The 18,551-nt window shown below is 42.9% G+C and overlaps 2 protein-coding genes across 10 annotated transcripts in view; one reads left to right on the plus strand and one right to left on the minus strand.

Annotated features, from left to right (window-relative positions):
* Positions 1-18,551, minus strand: part of pde8b (phosphodiesterase 8B) — a 268,785-nt gene that overhangs the window by 41,717 nt on the left and 208,517 nt on the right. For all 8 annotated transcript variants that reach the window (XM_059974491.1, XM_059974490.1, XM_059974489.1 and 5 more), the window contains exon 8: positions 14,977-15,117. In XM_059974491.1, coding sequence (XP_059830474.1) covers positions 14,977-15,117 — 141 coding nt within the window. The remainder of the gene's footprint in view (positions 1-14,976; positions 15,118-18,551) is intronic.
* Positions 4,630-18,551, plus strand: part of LOC132396696 (uncharacterized) — a 105,404-nt gene continuing 91,482 nt past the window's right edge. The window contains exons 1-2 of one of the 2 annotated variants that reach the window (XR_009513079.1): positions 4,630-4,968; positions 5,254-10,643. Coding sequence is in view for 1 of the 2 variants with exons in the window: in XM_059974495.1 (XP_059830478.1) it covers positions 7,495-8,580 (1,086 nt within the window). In the remaining variant the exon portion in view is untranslated. Of the gene's footprint in view, positions 4,969-5,253; positions 11,006-18,551 lie in introns of those variants that run through there. The other variant, XM_059974495.1, reaches the window with a different exon arrangement.

The raw sequence follows: 18,551 nt of genomic DNA on the forward strand, positions 1-18,551 counted from the left end.
GAATGTAATGTATGGTGCACGGGCCTTTCTCTTTGGGTTTTCTATTGTAGTATGAAACTTCAGTGGCTTTCAGCCTCTCACTGTACAGGATGAGCATTTATCTCAATAGTGAGTGCCCTGTAGTCTCACCCATCATGGTAATACGGCTGCTATTCTGAACCACCCCTAACCAGTCACTTTCAAGGTACTCTCTGTGCTGAAGTGGTTGATATTTAAATGATGCTTAAATTGACAGCTGCATCCCTCATTCAGAAACAAAAGCACACGACCTTCCTTCCAAAATACTGATCACTTGAAAAGCAAGGCACTGTATGTTTAACTGCTTCCCCTACAACTTCTGGTTTTAGTCACCCATTGGATGAGGAGACTGCTGGGAAGACCTTGGACCAGGTAACATGCTTGGCCAAGCAAGTGTCCACTGGGATTAGGGTGACTCCTGAATTGAAACCAAGCCTGGAACAATGATCAAAATCTGGACGAGCAATCAGGATTTGAGGCATGGGCTGAAGAAAAGTTCCTTGGTCAGGCGTCAGGGTAAGAAATTTTTGCTGTCTTGAAAGTCATTAATCCTGAATTAAATTGTAGCTCTAAGTCTACAGGATTGAATTTCAGGAGTGCTATACAATGCACAATCATGATGATAGGCTACCTGTAGTACAAATGACCAAAGACTGACTTCTAACATCAATGTGTCTGCTAAACATCCTTTCTTTGGGATGGAGTCGGCATCTATGAAAACAGAAGGTTAGAATTCCTGGTTTGCTGATCCCCTAGCCACAGAGAAGGGGACCTGACATGTAGGTCCATTTCCAATTACTCTTTCTGCTTGAAGAGCTTGGATATTTCAATAGCAGAATACGAAAGGCTGTAGTGTCAATAATCTCAAATTGAACTTCTACTTGGTTGGCCTGAGACATTTGCAGCAAGGCACAACCAAAAATGCACTGATGAAAAAAGGAGGGATTTGCTACATATTAGAAACATGCCAAATGCCAAACAATCCAAACAGTATTTAATGGAAAAATCCTGGAAAGGCTCACCCAAAGTAAAGGTGTCTTTATTTTGCTTCAAACTTGTAGTAGCTTGAGAGTGCAGAGGTGAGATAGGGTCCTTGATCAGCCCACAGTTAGTGATGATGGAAATTGTGGTTTATGCTCTGACAGTATTACAGGGGCAGGGGAGGATTTCACAGTCAAGGAGCTCGATTGGAAATGTTGTAGAGGTATTTGTTTGGAGTTGGAGAGCTCAGCAAATTGGTTTATTACAGTTCAATGTTCAAAGTATGTTTATTATCGAAGTTTGCATACAGAATACAACTCTGAGGCAGCTACAAAGCTAAGAAACACAACGGAATCTGTTCAAGAAAACTTCAAGCAGCCCACACATGAAAAAGAAGAACAAATTGCACAAAGAGCAAAAAGCAAGAGGAGAATACATTTGAATATCAAACATCAACCTGATAGTGTACACCTACACCTCACCTCAGGGATTGCAGTGGTTCAAGAAGGCAGCTCATCACCACCTTCTCAAGGGCAACTAGGGGTGGGCAATAAATGCTGGCTTAACTGGTGACACATCCCGTAAATGAATAAATTTTAAAAAAAGTATTAGGTTCAGTTCAGTTCAGTTCAGCGCTGTACTGCTCACTAGTGCAAGCCACAGGACCATTCTTCAGCAAAGCGCCCCAGTCCATGTCGATCAATTCATTCAGAATAGCAAAAAAAGAATCCAGAATCCAGGAGCACATGCAACATGAACTTCAAAATCTCCAAAACTGAGCCCACAGCCTTGTCGAACATTCCTGGCAACGTGGATCCCAAGACAACTGCACTCTCCTCTGACAGTAGCTAGTGAGAGGGAGAGAAAGACCAGTGAAATGCAGGAAGGAGGTGCTGAACACCCAACCCATCCTCCATCCTCATTGACTTCGGCCTTGCTCAACGTCTCAGAGAGAAGCAATGGAGTCAGTCATAGGCCCATGTTCCACTTCCAGGCTACCAGGTCTCTAGGCTGCACACTCTGCTCCAAACCTCACTGAGCTCTCTCAGAGAGAGCCAAGTACCAATTTGCTCAATTGGCCCCAAAACACACCAAAAAATGTAAATCTCAGGTTCCAATCCCATGCAGCTTAGTGATAGAAGAATATTTGAAAGTAGTAGTAGTAAAAGAGTAGTTTTCTGAAATGCCAAGCAGAACATCGCCCTTTTTTGCATTGCTCACTGTCACCATCCATAAGCTTATGTAGAGTGCAGTGGAAAAACTTTGTTTTACACATCACCTGTGCAGATCATTTCATTACAGCATCGAGGTAATGAAAATATTATCAGAATGCAGAATAAAGTGTTACAGTTATTTGTTACTCCTATGCCACCCCCCCGTTTGAGAATCGCAAGATCGCTATTAAGTCAGGTCAGGAGACCCAGGAAATGAGAGAGAGACGTTTGGAATGTCCTGGCTCCAGCAATACAAGCCACGGAACAGGTCATTGTCTCTTGGAGATGGAATTGTGTATTGAGTACTGTACTTCATGGAAGCCCTCAGGCAACGTGGGCTGGTTGGGGGATGGCATCATTCCACCCTGATTGACATCTGAGACCCTGTGAGTCAGGATAAAAGAGGGTCTGGGGAACAGCCCTTGACACGCACCAGGAGAAACCCTAGAAGTTCCGTGACGGCATTTAATAGTGATAGCCGGTGGAGGGTCCACGTGTGTCCTTTCCCGTTGCCCCGGGATTGAGGCCCTACCACGGAAGGCAGCTTAGCTAAAGGAGAAATCAGCTCCAATGACTCTCGAAGGATCGACATCATAAAAGGAATGGGCAAGTTTTAATCCGTCTCGCTCTCCAACCAAAAGCTGCAGCTTGAATGAACTATTTCCATCGGACAATATATTATCCCCTAGACAACGATAGAGCTATTTCTTATTGATTATTATTATACCCGCGCTTTTAGATTTAGTATTGACGATGTATATTATATGTATGTTTGCATTGATATTATTTTTGTGTATTTTTATCAATAAATACCGTTAAAAATAGTACCATCAGACTTCAACGGACCTCTCTATCTTTGCTGGTAAGTGACCCAGTTACAGGGTACGTAACATATTAAGAAAGTGCAGTGCTGGCAGATGATAATGTGCAAGGCCATAACAAGGTAGACTATGAGATAGAGTTCGTTGTATTGTATTAGGGGAGTGTTCGATAGTCTTATAACAGCAGGATAGAAGCTATCCTTAAGCGTTATAATGTGTGCTTTCAGGCATTTATATCTTCTGTCCAATGGAAGGGGAAGTGGGGAGAAGAGAGAATGTCCAGGGAAGGTGGGTGAGAAGTGTGGACAGAGTCCACAGTTGGGAGGCCGGTTTCCGTGGTGTGCCTGGCTGTGTCCACTCCTTGCAGACTTGGATAGAGCAGTTGCCATACCAAGCCTTGATGCATGCAGATAGGATACACTGATGAAAATGGGTTAATGCCAAACATTCTTTGAAGGACGAAGAGGCGCTTGTGAACTTTATGGGCTGTGGTGGGCCACGGCAGGTTATTAAGAGATATTCACTCCTGGGAACTCTCTCAGCCTCAGAAACATTGTTGTAAACAGGAACATGTGGACTAACCACCTCGCTGAATTCTTTTCTTTTGCTGATATTGAGGGAAAGATTGTTGTTATGATACCTTGCTACTGGGCTCTCTATCAACCTTTCAAGAGCGAAGAGATCAGGAAATGTCCGCGGCAAAACAGTTCACTGTAGGAATGGTCCATGATCAAACTGTACCATGGTTTATGATACAACAGTAGCTTATGAAGGTGAGGGTGGCTTAGGGTCTTGCCAACAATCCAGGATCCAATTCCCCTAGAGTGAGAGGAAACAGTTACAAGGAATTGGTTATTTAAAACTGAGGTGTGCAGAAATTTCTTCCCACAGGGTGGTGGTGAACAAAGGCTGTGTGGAACTGACACAGAAAGGAAACCTGGGCCTGGGGCCCGGAGCCCGGGGCAGATCTGCCAGGATTATACTGAATGTTGGGTCAGGCTTGAGGGGCCCTTGGGCCTTCTCCTGCTTCTTTGTGTTTTCTTGTCAACATGGCCATCTGTTATCATGTTTTTAAGTGCTCTCATTAATTTTGCAATTAGCATTCACAATTAACACATTAAAAACTTAATGAACTAATTTGCTATTGTGTTTATTGTGGTATTAACAAACATTAATATATGACTCTAGTGAAAATCCATCTCATCTCCAGGGAAGGAAAACTGCCTTCCTTACCTAGTCTGGCCCATAACTGAGTCCATATATGCTAATATGGTTGACATTAAACTACCCCTGAAAAGGCCAGCAGGGCACTCAGTTCAATGGATTGTTAGTGATGGGCAATGAATTCTCAAACACTCCTGCAACACCAGGAACACATTTCTCCCATAAGAAAACTAATAAAATGATGAGCAGCGTGCAGGTCATTTTCCCTACCACTAATTTAAGCAATAATGATAATAATAGACATCCCACGCTGCAAAAACTCATTTCAGGGAGGTAGCACCCCTGCCCCCCACCCCGCAACCCCATATTCCGCACCCCCCCCCCCCCCGGTCGACCTCCGAGGGTGTATGCAATACTTTGTTTAGTGACTTTGTCTAATCTGTAAACCAAAGCTGTGTATATGCAGAAAATGTGACATTAAAATATGTACTTATATTATCATTGTGTTGCCCTTAAGGCATTTGTTTACTTTTTTTATATTTTCGCTTTAGTAATTCATTTGTAATCATTTTCTAGTTAAAGTTAAGGTTGTTGTAAGCAAATTCGTTGTCTGTGATATATCACGCATGCAAAGACGTCACATCCGGTTTTGCTGTGTCTTGTGGGAAAATACCGGTTTGGAGAAACAGGAAGGAGGGGGCTTATGTGTGCAGGATCAGCGTGAGAGAAGTTTTCTTTCTACGCACTAGAAACATCATAGAAGCAATGCCGTAAGTTCATAAGATAATTGATATGTTGAAGTAAAAATTTTAATGCTGATTCTGTTAAAAGTAATGACGGTTGATAAAGTTTATGTTCTTTGTTATTTAAGGAGTTGCGGATAGTTTCTGTTGAAGTATTTAAAGCAGTTGATGGCGTAGGTAGATTCTGACTGTACGTTGTACTTTAATGTAATACAGTTTGTTGTAGTTTTATTTTTCCAAGTATTTATGATGTAAATGTGATGCCAAGAAGGAAACAAATACTGTAAATATTTTGTATTGTTTTATCAACAGTTTTCACCATACGTTAATGTGGAAGAGTGAACAGTAAATGGTTAATCTTACTGGGATCGCGCCTCATTGACTCCGGTTTATACTTGGTGTTTAGTTCAGAGTTTTTACACCTGTGCGAGAACACTACAGTGAAAACGCGGCGTTACCAGGTGTTTCAAGTGCTACGATGGCATCGCGATCCAGCATCAAGTCGTTGCCATCCAGCACCAGGAGCAGTAGGGCATCAACAAATAAGACTGCCCACGCAAGAGCTAAAGCAGAAACTGCTAAGGTGCGAGCATCATACGCTGAACAGGTAGCAAAACTGAAAATGGAAAAGGCCGCCAGAGAAGCCAAAAACCAGTTAGAAGGGGTAAGGATAGAAGCAGAGTTAGAAGTGCTGATGCTACACCAAGAAGCCGAAGCTGCCAGGGTGGAAGCAGAGTTATTAGAAACTGCTGAAGAAATGCATGTTCTGGAAGAAGTAAAATCTACTTCAGAAAGGACCAGATTGGAACGCACTAGAGACTACGTCCGATCTCAAATGGACTTGAAAATACGTTCTTCCTCTCTATACTTATATGCTAACGTCCCATTTCATGAGGAGTCAAAGAGAGGCCCAATTGCATCACATCCATCTGAGGAAGACAATTTACCCTTGCAACTTTGCGACGAATTCAAGAATGAAAGGGCTGATGACAAACATTTCTCGACACCAAACTTACCAGTTTTGGCGAGAGGAGAGGCAAAGGCTGAATTCAGAACAGCTAATCCCATAACAAATGTACACCCTCAGTCATATACCCGCCGACATATTCCCCCAGCCAGCATGCCACTTGCAGTTGAACCCATGGCACAGTATTTAGCATGACGAGATCTCATCACTTCAGAACCATACCAGTTTAACGATAAGCCTGAAAATTACTGTGCATGGTACTCCTCATTCGCCAATGCTATCCACGGAATCCAGCTTGGAGCAACCCAAGAGTTGGATCTTATGATGAAATGGCTGGGGAAAGAATCATGTGAACAGGTGAGATGCATACGTTCAGTGTACATCAACAACCCCAAGCTAGCCTTTCGCAAAGCATGGGAGAGACTTCGGGAGTGCTATGTGGCCCCTGAAATTATTGAAACGGCACTATTACGACATCTGGAAAATTTTCCTAAGGTGTCAGCCAAGGACCACACTAAGTTAAGAGAGCTCGGAGATCTACTCATGGAGATTGAAGGCGCTAAAGAAGACGGCTATTTAACTGGCCTGTCATATTTAGATACTTCATATGGGATTAGACCAATTGTGGACAAACTTCCATTTGGGCTGCAGGAAAGGTGGGTGTCTGTTGACTCAGAGTACAAGGAAGAGAACGATGGTCGATTTCCTCCCTTTGAGTATTTCACTAGGTTTGTGTGCAAGGAGGCGAAGAATCGAAATGACCCTAGCTTCATGAGTCAAGGTAGCAGTACAATTCACACCAAGCCAGTCAAATCCACTTTGAATAATTTTAACATCAATAAACCTGTCTCAGTGCGTAAAACTGAAGTCTCTGCAACTAACAATGACCCTAGCGAGAATTGTCCATTGCACAACAAACCCCATCCCCTCAAAAAATGCAGAACATTTAGGAAAAAATCCTTTGATGAGAGAATGGCCCTTCTCAAGGAAAGAAATATGTTTTAAATGCTGTTCCTCTAGCTCTCACCTCACTAGAGAGTGTACGATCCCCGTGAAGTGTCCGGAATGTAATAGCACTAATCATGATGGGACCATGCACTCCGGCCTGTTACCGCAAACTGACAAAGCTCCTTCACCCTCACAAAAGGATGGCGGGGAGGGAGAGGATCACTCCAAGACAACTGTTGTCAGCTCGAGCTGCACAGAAGTTTGCGGTCAAGGTCAATCAAGCCATTCTTGTTCAAAGATCTACCTCACTAAGGTGTACCCTGAGGGAGCCAAAGACAAGGCCATCAAAGCCTATGTAATTCTGGACAACCAGAGCAATTGCTCACTAGTCAGACCAGAGTTCTTTGACTTGTTCAATGTAGAGAGTAATTGGTTCCCTTACTACCTTAGAACTTGCTCAGGCAACGTAGAAAGATATGGAAGGAAGGCAGAAGGCTTCCAGCTTGAGTCGCTGGATGGTGAAGTTGTCATCTGTCTCCCTCCGCTCTTAGAGTGCAATGATATTTTGAATAACCGCACGGAGGTCCCGACGCCAAGTGCTGTGCGACACCAGCCGCATCTCCAAGCACATCCCAGAAATGGACCCAAAAGCAGAAATAATCCTGCTACTAGGAAGAGATGTTCTCCAGGTGCACAAGGTCAGGCAGCAGGTCAATAGACCACACGATGCCCCCTTTTCCCAACGTCTGGATCTGGGCTGGGTGGTGATAGGAGAGGTGTGCCTTGGCAATGTACACAAACCGACAGTTAACACACTCAAGACCAATGTGCTAGAGAGTGGCCACCATTCAATTTTTCAACCCTGCACAAACTTCATGTGTATCAAGGAAGCACGACAGGGCTTTAAAAAGTGTAGTATAGTAACTGACAAGACACTGGGACAGTCAGTCTTCGCTCAAACTGAGCATGATAATAAACTTGCTCCATCAGCACAAGACGTCATCTTCTTAAAAATAATGGACACCAAGGTCTTCAGAGATGAAGCAAATAATTGGGTCGCCCCACTACCTTTCAGAGAACCACGCCAGCGCTTGCCAAACAACAAACAGCAGGCAGTCAAGAGGTTCACGTCTTTGCAAAAAACTCTGAAAAGGAAACCTGAGATGCAGCAACAAGACGTAGCATTCATGGAGAAGATCTTCGCTAATGGACATGCCAAGCTAGCACCGCCACTGAGAAAAGGCAAGGAGTGCTGGTACCTCCCAAAGTTTGGGGTTTACCACCGACAAAAGCCCAATCAGATCAGGGTGGTCTTTGACTCCAATACTCAGTGTGCTGGTATCTCCCTTAATGATGTGCTCCTTACAGGCCCCGACCTCAACAATACCCTTCTTGGGATACTGCTGCGTTTCCGGAAGGAGAAGGTCGCAATCCTAGCGGACATCCAGCAGATGTTCCTTTGCTTCTTAGTACAGGAAGACCATCACAATTTCCTCTGTTTCTTATGGCACAAGGACAATGACATTAACAAGGAAGTCATTGAGTACCGGATGAAAGTCCACGTTTTCGGCAATAGTTCCATCACCTGCCGTGGCCATCTATGGGCTGCGAAGAGCCATCAGGAGCATGGCGATGACACCGTTAAGTCTGTGGAAAGGCACTTCTACGTCAATGATGGCTTGATAACGCTACGGAAACAAGACAAAGCAATTGATCTGCTCTGACATACACAAGCCTCACTCGCTGAGTCAAACCTCCGGTTGCACAAGTTCGCATCAAACTGTCAGACAGTAATGGAGGCCTTTCCACATGATGACTGTGCTCCGGCAATCAAAGACCTAGATCTAGATGGAGAAACCATACCCACACAAAGGAGTTTGGGCCTCCTTTAGGAGATTACAATTGATACATTCACGTTCTCTGTGCCGACCGTGATCAAGCCATTCACCCGCTGTGGAGTTCTCTCCACTGTCAACAGTGTTTTTGATCCCTTGGGTCTACTGGCACCAGTTATGATCCAGGGAAGAGTCCTTCTCAGAGAACTTACCTCCAAGCTCTCCAACTGGGATACTCCCCTACTAGAAGACAAGCTAAACAGATGGGAGGCTTGGAGAGATTCACTTCAAGATCTAAAACATCTTCATATCCCATGTAGGTACACTGCAGACAAATTGGCTCAAGCAAAGGATGTCATCCTTAAAGCAACTCAAAGGGCAGCTTTTGTAAGGGAGTTTTTGGCCCTCCAAGTTAATAAACCAATATCAAAGGACAGCCCTTTGAGGAAACTCAACCCGATCCTGAAGAATGATCTCATTTGCATTGGAGGCCGGTTAATACACTCTCACCTTTCAGCTGCAGAAAAGAGCCCAGTAATCCCACCCAAGGCAGCCATGTGTCCTTACTGCTTACTCGCCATCACCATGAACAGGTAAGGCATCAGGGCCGTCACCTGACAGAGGGAGCAATCAGGGCAGCGGGACAGTGGATCTTGGGAGGCAAAACACTGATCAATTTGGTACTCCACAGATGTGTAACCTGCAGGAAACTGTGAGGGAAGATGGAAGCTCAACGTATGGCGGACCTCCCACCAGAACGCCTCAATGCCTGCCCTCCTTATACATATGTGGGGCTCGATGTATTTGGTCCCTGGATGCACCAGAGGAGGACAAGCAGAGAGCAAACGGTGGGCCACCATGTTCAGCTGCATTAATGCTCTCAGGCGCTTCTTTGCACTAAGAGGCCCTGCAAAACAGTTAAGATCTGATTGCGGCATGAACTTTGTTGGAGCATCAAAGGAGCTCAGGATGGACAAGATGATGCAAAGGTACCTCAGTGAGCAGGGATACAACTGTGAGTTCAACACACCACACGCCTCTCACATGGGAGTCTCATGGGAGTGGATGATTGGTTTCACCAGAAGGATCCTTGATTCAATGTTTCTGCAGCAACGCAGTCGAATGACCCTCAAAGTACTGTGAACACTAATGGCAGAGGTTACAGCCATTATAAATGCACGACCTCTCCTACCTGTCTCCTCTGACCCGGAAAGCCCCTTCATATTCTCGCCATTAATGCTCCTTACACAGAAGACAGGAGCTCCCCCTCCACCTGGGGAATTGTCAGATAAGGATTTGTACACAAAGCAATGGAGACAGGCTCAGGCTCTTGCAAATCAGTTCTGGTCTCGTTGGAGACATGAATATCTACCTTTGTTGCAACACAGACAAAAGTGGACAGAACCTCTCGGGAATCTTCAAGTTGGAGATTTAGTCCTGCTCAGGGACAAGCAGATCGCCCGCAACTGCTGGCCAATGGCCAGAATCACTGCCACATTCCCTGGTAGGGAGGGGCATGTCAGGAAAGTTGAGTTGAAAACTTCTGACCAAGGTGATGTGAAAACTTACCAAAGGCCAGTTGCAGAAGTCATTCTACTTCTACCTAAGGACTGATTTAGAGACTAAAATTTGTATTATGTTCATTGTGACCTTACGAAGGTCAGGCGGGGATTGTGTTGCCCTTAAGGCATTCGTTTAGTTTATTATATTTTCGCTTTAGTAATTCGTTTGTAATCGTTTTCTAGTTAAAGTTAAGGTTGTCGTAAGTAAATTCGTTGTCTGTGATATATCACGCATGCAATGACGTCACACCCGGTTTTGCTGCGTCTTGTGGGAAAATACCAGTTTGGAGAAACAGGAAGGAGGGGGCTTGTGTGTGCAGGATCAGCGCAAGAAAAGTTTTCTTTCTACGCACTAGAAACATCATAGAAGCAACGCCATAAGTTCATAAGGTAATCGATATGTTGAAGTAAAAATGTTAACGCTGATTCTGTTAAAAGTAATGACGGTTGATAAAGTTTATGTTCTTTGTTATTTAAAGAGTTGTGGATAGTTTCTGTTGAAGTAATTAAAGTTTAGGTAGATTCTGACTGTATGTTGTACTTTAATGTAATATAGTTTGTTGTAGTTTTATTTTTCCAAGTATTTAAGATGTAAATGTGATGCCAAGAAGGAAACAAATACTGTATATATTTTGTATTGTTTTATCAACAGTTTTCACCATACGTTAATGTGGAAGAGTGAACAGTAAACGGTTAATCTTACTGGGATCGCGCCTCATTGACTCCGGTTTATACTTGATGTTTAGTTCAGAGTTTTTACACCTGTGCAAGAACACTACAATCATGGAGTTGTATTTTTATTCTATTACAACTTTAAGCAATTATACAGGAAGTTTGGTCTCATCATGTTGGACATCAATAGAGTAGCTCTTTAGCAGCTAGCCAGCTAGTTTAAATAACGTTAGCTATGCTAATGAACGGATGACACCTGTTAAACTCACCTCTACATGTCTTTTACATTTTAACCCATCAAGGGCAATAGAAAAGTCACTGTTGCAAATAGTGCAGCGAGCAACACTGTCATTGTTTTTGAGGTTGACTGTAAAGCCCGCCCACAGAGAAAACTGATAGGTTTACTCAGCACGAACAGAGACCAATCAGGATGATCCCTCTCGCTCTTCCTCTTCCTCTCAAAAAAAATTGATTTCTGGGATATTGTATATAATTTGCGGGCATCAGGGAGCTGCTATCAATATGCAGGAGAATCTTGGAACTTCTGGGAGAGGTGGGATGTCTGATAATATTTTAGAGAGACAGCATGGTAACAGGCCCTTCTGGCCCATGAGCCTGTGATGCCCAATGGCAACTAACCAGGTGATTAGTTCATGTACGGATTTGGTAAATGAGAGGAAACCGGAGCACACGGATGAAACCCATGCAGTCACAGGAAGAAGGTACAAACTCCTTACACACAACAATGAGATCTGAACCTAGATCGCTAGTGCTGAAATAGCATTACCCTAACTGCAGTGCTACTGTGAAGATTTAATATTTAGAAAATAAATCTAATTTGAATGAGTTGACTTTTGAAGATATTTTGACTCTGGATCATTTTGCCTCTGAGGTTTGTACTTTAGCAAGACAGACAAGTTATATCTGCATCTTTGAAAGCCATTTTAGCCCCCATTGAAATCCAAACAATTCATTTTAAAGCACTATCATCCACTTTACATTCTACTGAAAGCTATGTATGCTTTTTACATCTAGAAAGAGACAGAAGGAATATATTATGCTAGCTTCTAAGTGTGGTGGAAGCAGATTCAATAGCACCTTTCAAAAGGGAACTGGATAAATCTCTGACGTGAAGATACTGCAGTTGATCAGAAGAGGGCAGGACAAATGGATTATAAATATTTTTTCCAAAAGTGCCAGCTGTAACATGATAATCCTTATGATCTTTCTGTGCCACTTAACTCTCTGGTCCTACCCCAGCCTACTGCATAGCCTCCAGTTTGACCTTGCAAAGCTGATGGGAAAAAAGATCAAAGTCAATAATTCACTTTATACCTTGCAATAAGAAGTAAATAAACAAATTAAATTTATACTACAGCCTTGTTAATTTGAATGAAAATTGGCTGATTAAAGTGTGGCAGAGAAGTATATCAAGCTCCCTCTGCTGATTCTTTGTGTAGAGAAGATGAGATATATTCATCTATATTCAGCTAGAAGTTCAAAGTAGATGATCCATCTTGAGTTCCTTCTAAAAATCCCACCATCACAGAAGACAGTTTTCAGACAATTTGGTTCATCTTGATATCAAGACATGGCTGAGAGCACTGAATACAGCAAAGGCTACACGGTCAGACAGCAGTCTAACTGTAGCAGTTGAGATCTTCCTTCCAAGCTGTGTTGCAAGTCAAGGTGTTTCTGTAGTTACCACATTAGGATCTGTCCTGCAATACAGAAAATTGTTCCTTTTATGTCCTGCTCACAAAGAGCAGGACAAATCCAACCAGGCTACTTACCTCCTATTCAATCAACTCTCAATCATCAACCTGATGGAAGGAGTCACTGAAAATTTTATCAAGTGCCAATAACCTGTTCACTAATACTCAATCTGGGTTCCACCAGAACCACTCTACTCCAGACACATCACCTTAGCCTTGGCCTAACCATTGATCAGAAAGTCAAATCCCACAGCTGAAATGACAGTGACTTCCCTTGTCATCAAGTTCAGATGTGAGTGAGTGTGGTATCGAGGTGCTTTGGTAAAACCGACACTGGTGGTGACATGGGGGAATAGGCGTCACTGGTAACAAATGATGGCTGGGCCTGGACAGATTCCTAAATAATCTATTTAAAATGAAGACCAAACAAACTTTGTTCAGTTGGAACTGGGATATTTTTCTCTTCAATGAATTTGAAAGCTGAATACCCTTGTCCAAGTTCACTAATCACCAAGTAACAAATAACAAGCCTTGTTTTGAGTTTCTGGTGGGGGTAGGAGTAGTAGTCAGTGGCTGAAATGCCTGTTCTGAAACCATCGAATATCGGTTTTCAGCTCCTGCATTTCCCTCTTTCTCACAGATTTGCATAGTACAGAGAATACCCGTGAGACAAATTAAATAGTTCACATTAACAAGTTTAAAAAAATTGAATTGCATTTATATACACTTCCTTTCGCTACCTCAGGATGGTCACGATGCTTAAGCCTACAAAATATCTCTAACATATAGTGCAACAAACAAAGTGTTTGAGGAACTCAGTGGGTCATGTTACGCCTGTGCCCCCGCCTCCTTTTTGAGAATCACAAGATCGCTATTAATTCAGGTCAGGAGACCCAGGAAATGAGAGAGAGACACGCAGAATCCACAAAGGGGTTTGGAATGTCCTGGCCCCTCAGCGATACAAAGCCACGGGAAACGGCCATTGTCTCTTAGAGACGGAATTGTGTATTGAGTACTGTACTTCATGGAAGCCCTCAGGGGGTTGGTCCCAACCTGATTGACATCTGAGACCCCGTGAGTCAGGATAAAAGAGGGTCTGGGGAACAGCCCCTTTAGACGCACCCGGAGAGACACTAGAAATCCCGTGACAGCGTTTAATAGCGACAGCCGGTGGGGCTCGCGTGCGTCCTTTTCCTTGGCCTAGGAATTGGCGGGCATCCACGGAACAGCTTAGCTAAAAGGACCGACTACAAAAACGGAACTCTCGAAGGATTGACATCGTAAAAAGGAAAAGCTGGCAAGTTTAAAACATCTGTCTCTCTGGACTCCAACCAAAGGCTGCAGCCTGAATGAGCTAATGACTTTTATATTTACATCGGACAATACATTATCCCCTAGACAACGATAGAGCTTATTTCTTATTATCATCATACCCGCACTGTTAGAGTTAGTATTGACGATGTATATTATCTGTATGTTTGCTTTGATATTATTTTTGTGTATTTTTACCAATAAATACTGTTAAAAATAGTACCATCAGACTTCAACGGACCTCTCTATCTTTGCTAGTAAGTGACCCAGTTACGGGGTACGTAACAGTCAGGCATCATCTATGGAAGGAAATTGACAGTTGATGTTTTCAGCTGAAGATCTTCATTTGAACTAGATAAAGGGCCTCAACTAGAAACAGCATCTGTCAGTTTTCCTCCACAGATGCTGCCTGACTTGCTGAGTTCTTTCAATATCTTGCTTTTTGCTCCAGATTCCAGTATCTGCAGACTCTTATGCTCCAGTACATAGGCACAGTTGAAAAACATTAACCAATCTTTATATGGTTGGAATCCACAGATATGTGAGATAAATATATGTTTGATTGGACTATATAAACTGCTGTTTCCATTGTAGTTTAACTTTCTAATGCTTGTTTGTATTTTTGCATTTATAATTACTTCTGTCCATGTAATTGTTCAGTGTGTGTTTTGGTAGTTGCAGTCATCTTTGTATCTTTCCGTAATTTCTTGGTTTCGGTGGCAGGCATCACTTTACTTGAATGGTAGCTATTTTACTGGTTAATTCAAGCAATGGAATTTGAATTGAATTTACTGTTATCAGCAGTCTGCTACAAGTGGTTTGGTCTCTTTGTCTTTGCTTTCTTCCTTGTTCTGCTTTTGCTCCTCATTATCTCCCATCCTCATTCCTTTGTTCTTTTAGCACTTATAAAAATGGCTGTAAGCAACGAGTTTTGTGCCTCATTCCTGACTTCAGAAGAACCTCAGATCAAAAGCATCAGGATCTAACACATACCACTGACATAAAAAGCTAAAAGAACGACTTACCTTCCCTTTTTTGATGCATGTATTTATTGTATCAAGAAGATCAACTTTATTTTTGTCACTTTTGGGTAGTTCTGTAAGCTCTTTGCCAATCAACTCCCCTCTCTGATAACCCATCATGTGTTCAAATGCTGGATTCACATACTGCAAAAGAGATCAACGGTCAGGAAGGGGAAAGGGATTAAGGAACCAGTGCAGAGTACCGGCCATTGCCCTCAACAACAAGTGTGTCACCTTGGATACTTTCAGGGAACAGGGGAGAGACCAAACAGAGGAAAGTGGCAGTGGGCGAGTCTCTGCACTGAGTTTGCCTCTGTGACTTAGAAGGGAAGGTTGGGGAGGGGGTGGGGGGAAGAAGATCTACACTGTGGTGATAGGGGATTTGTTAGTTAGGGGAATAGATAGGAGTTTCAGTGGGCGAGAATAAGATTCCTGGATGGTATGTTGACTCCCAGGTGCCAGGCTCAAATCAAGTCCTCAGCATTCTTAAGCAGAAGGTTGATCAGCCAGACGTTGTTTCTGCAGCCACCAATGACAAGGGTAGGACAAATGACAAGGTTCTGCATAAGGAGCTTAGGGAGCTAGGTGCTAAGTTAAAGGGCAGGACCTCCAGGGTTGTGATCTCAGGATTGCTAGTGAGACTAGAACTAGGAAGGTTATACAGTTTAATACGTGGCTAAGGAGATGGTGAAGGAGGAAAGGCATAAGATTTCTGAATCTCCTTCCAGGGAAGGTGGGACCTGATCAGAAGGGATGCCTTGCACCTGAACTGGAAGGGGACTAGTACCCTACGGGAAGGTTTGTTAATGCTGCATGAGGTTTGGAGTTGGAGGGGGATGAGAACCAGAGTGCCAGAACAGTTAGTAGAGAGGTTGTGGAGCCAGATGTTGGTAAGACCTCAGACAAAGTTAGGAATCAAAACGTATGACTAGTGTCCTGAGCTGCATATACTTCAAAGCAAGAAGTATCATAGGAAAGGCGGAAATAGTGCTGAAGATGAGGTAGCTGGTTTATAAATCGAGGCAATGTGTCGTGAGGAGAGGCTGTTCATAGGGCAAAATTGCACTCACAGGATGAGTTGCAATGTAAAAGGTGAACAAAATTGAAAAGGACAAATACAGGACTGAAAGGTGTTGTATTTGAAAGCACGCAGTATACGAAATAAGATAGATGAACTTGCAGCACAGTTGCAGATTGACAGGTATGATGTTGTAGACATAGCTGAAAGAAGATTTTAGCTGGGAGCTTAATGTCCAAGGATACACCTTGCATTGAAAGGACAGGCAAGGAAGGCAGAGGCAGCGGCATTGCTCTGTTGGTAAAAAATCAAATCAAATCATTAGAAAGAAGTGACATAGGGTCGAAAGGTGTGGGATCATTGTGGATAGAGCTAAGGAACTGCAAGGGTAAAAAAAAACCCCGATTGGAATTGTATACAGATCCCCAAACAGTATTAAGTATGTGGCTTACACATTACAAAGGGAGACAGAACAAGCATACTGCAGGGGCGATGGTACAATAGTCATGGGGAACTTCAATATGCAGATAGATTGGGAAAATCAGGTTGGTGCTGGATTCTAGGAGGTGCCTACAAGATGGCTTTTTAGATCAGTTCATGGTTGAGTCCACTAGGGGATCAGCTATTCTGGATTGGGCGTTGTGCTAAGAACCAGAACCAATTACAGACCTTAAAGTAAAAGAACCCTAATGGGCAAGTGATCGTAATATGATCGAATTCACCCTGAAACTTGAGGAGAAGCTAAAGTCAAATGTATCAGTATTACAGTGGAGTAAAGGGAATTAGAGAGGCATGAGAGAAGAGTTGCCAGAAATAATTAGAAAAGAACACTGGCACAGGCGACAGGAGAGCAGCAATGGCTGGAATTTCTGGAAGCAATTCAGAAGGCACAGGATACATACATCCCAGAGAGGAAGGAGAATTCTAAAGGAAAGATGACACAACCTTGGCTAACAAGAGAAGTCAAAAACAACATAAAAGCCCCAAAGAGATTAAAATAGATCAAAAAATTAGTGCGAAGTTAGAGGACTGGGAAGCTTTTAAAAACCAACAGAAGACAACTAAAAAATTCAATAAAAGATAGAGATGGAATACAAAAGCAAGCTAGCCAATAATATTGAAGTTTCTTCAGATACATAAAATAATAAAAGAGAGGTGCGAGTAGATATTGGACTGCTGGAAAATGATGCTGGAGAGGTAGTAATGGGGGACAATGAAATGGCAGATGAACTGAATGAGTATTTTGCATCAGTCGTCACTGTGGAAGACACTAGCAGTATGGTGGAAGTTCCAGGTGTCAGGGGTCATGAAGTGTGTGAAGTTACCATTTTTTGGGAGGATATTGGGAAACTGAAAGGCCTGAAGATAGATAATTCACCAGATGATGTACACCCCAGAGTTCTGAAAGAGGTGGCATTAGTAATAATCTTTCAAGAATCACTAGATTCTGGAATGATTCCAGAAGACTAGAAAATTTTAAATGTCACTGCACTCTTCAAGTAGAATGAGAGGCATAGAAAGAAAACTATAGGTCAGTTTAGTCTGACCTCAGTGGTTGGGAAGAAGTTGGAGTCAATTGTTAAGGATGAGGTGTTGGGGCACTTGGAGGCACATGATAAAATAGGCCAAAGTCAGCATGGTTTCCTCAAGGGAAAATCTTGTCTGACAAATCTGTTGGAATTCTTTGAAGAAATAACAAGCAGGATAGACAAAGGAAAATCAGTTGATGTTGTGTACTTGGATTTTCAGAAGGCCTTTGACAAAGTGCCACACAAGGCTGCTTAACAAGCTACAAGCCCATGGTATTACAGGAAAGATTCTAACATGGACAAAGTAGTGGCTGATTGGCAGGAATTAAAGAGTGGGAATAAAGGGAGCCTTTTCTGGTTGGCTGCCATGAGAAGTCTGTGTTGGGACTGGTTCTTTTTACATTATATGTCAATGATCTGGATGATGGAATTGATGGCTCTGTTGCAAAGTTTGTAGATGATATGAAGATAGGTGGAAGGGCAGATAGTTTTGAGGAAGTAGAAAGGCTATAGAAGGGCTTAGATTAGGAGAACGGGCAAAGAAATTGCAGATAGAATACAGTGTTGGGAAGTGTGTGGTCACGCACTTTTGTAGAAGAAATAAAGGGGTCGACTATTTCCTAAATGGAGAGAACTTAAAAAAACTGAGGTGCAAAGGGATTTGGGAGTCCTTGTGTAGGATTCTTTAAAGGTTAATTTGCAAGTTGAGTCTGTGGTGAGGAAAGCAAACACAATGTTAGCATTCATTTCAAGAGGACTAGAATATAAAAGCAAGCATGTAATGTTGAGATTTAATAAAGCACTGGTGAGGCCTCACTTGGAAATCTGTGAGCTGCTTTGAAAGGATGTGCTGAAACTGGAGAGGGCTCAAAAGAGGTTCAAAGAGATGATTCCAGGATTGTCATATGAAGAGCATTTGATGACTCTGGGCCTGCATTCACTGGAATTCAGAAGAATGAGGAGTGAAACATCAAATGGTGATAGGCCTTAATAGTATGGATGTAGAGAGGATCTTTCCTATGGTGGGAGAG

This window comes from Hypanus sabinus, chromosome 7, assembly GCF_030144855.1.
Source record: "Hypanus sabinus isolate sHypSab1 chromosome 7, sHypSab1.hap1, whole genome shotgun sequence".
Lineage (NCBI taxonomy): Eukaryota > Metazoa > Chordata > Chondrichthyes > Myliobatiformes > Dasyatidae > Hypanus > Hypanus sabinus.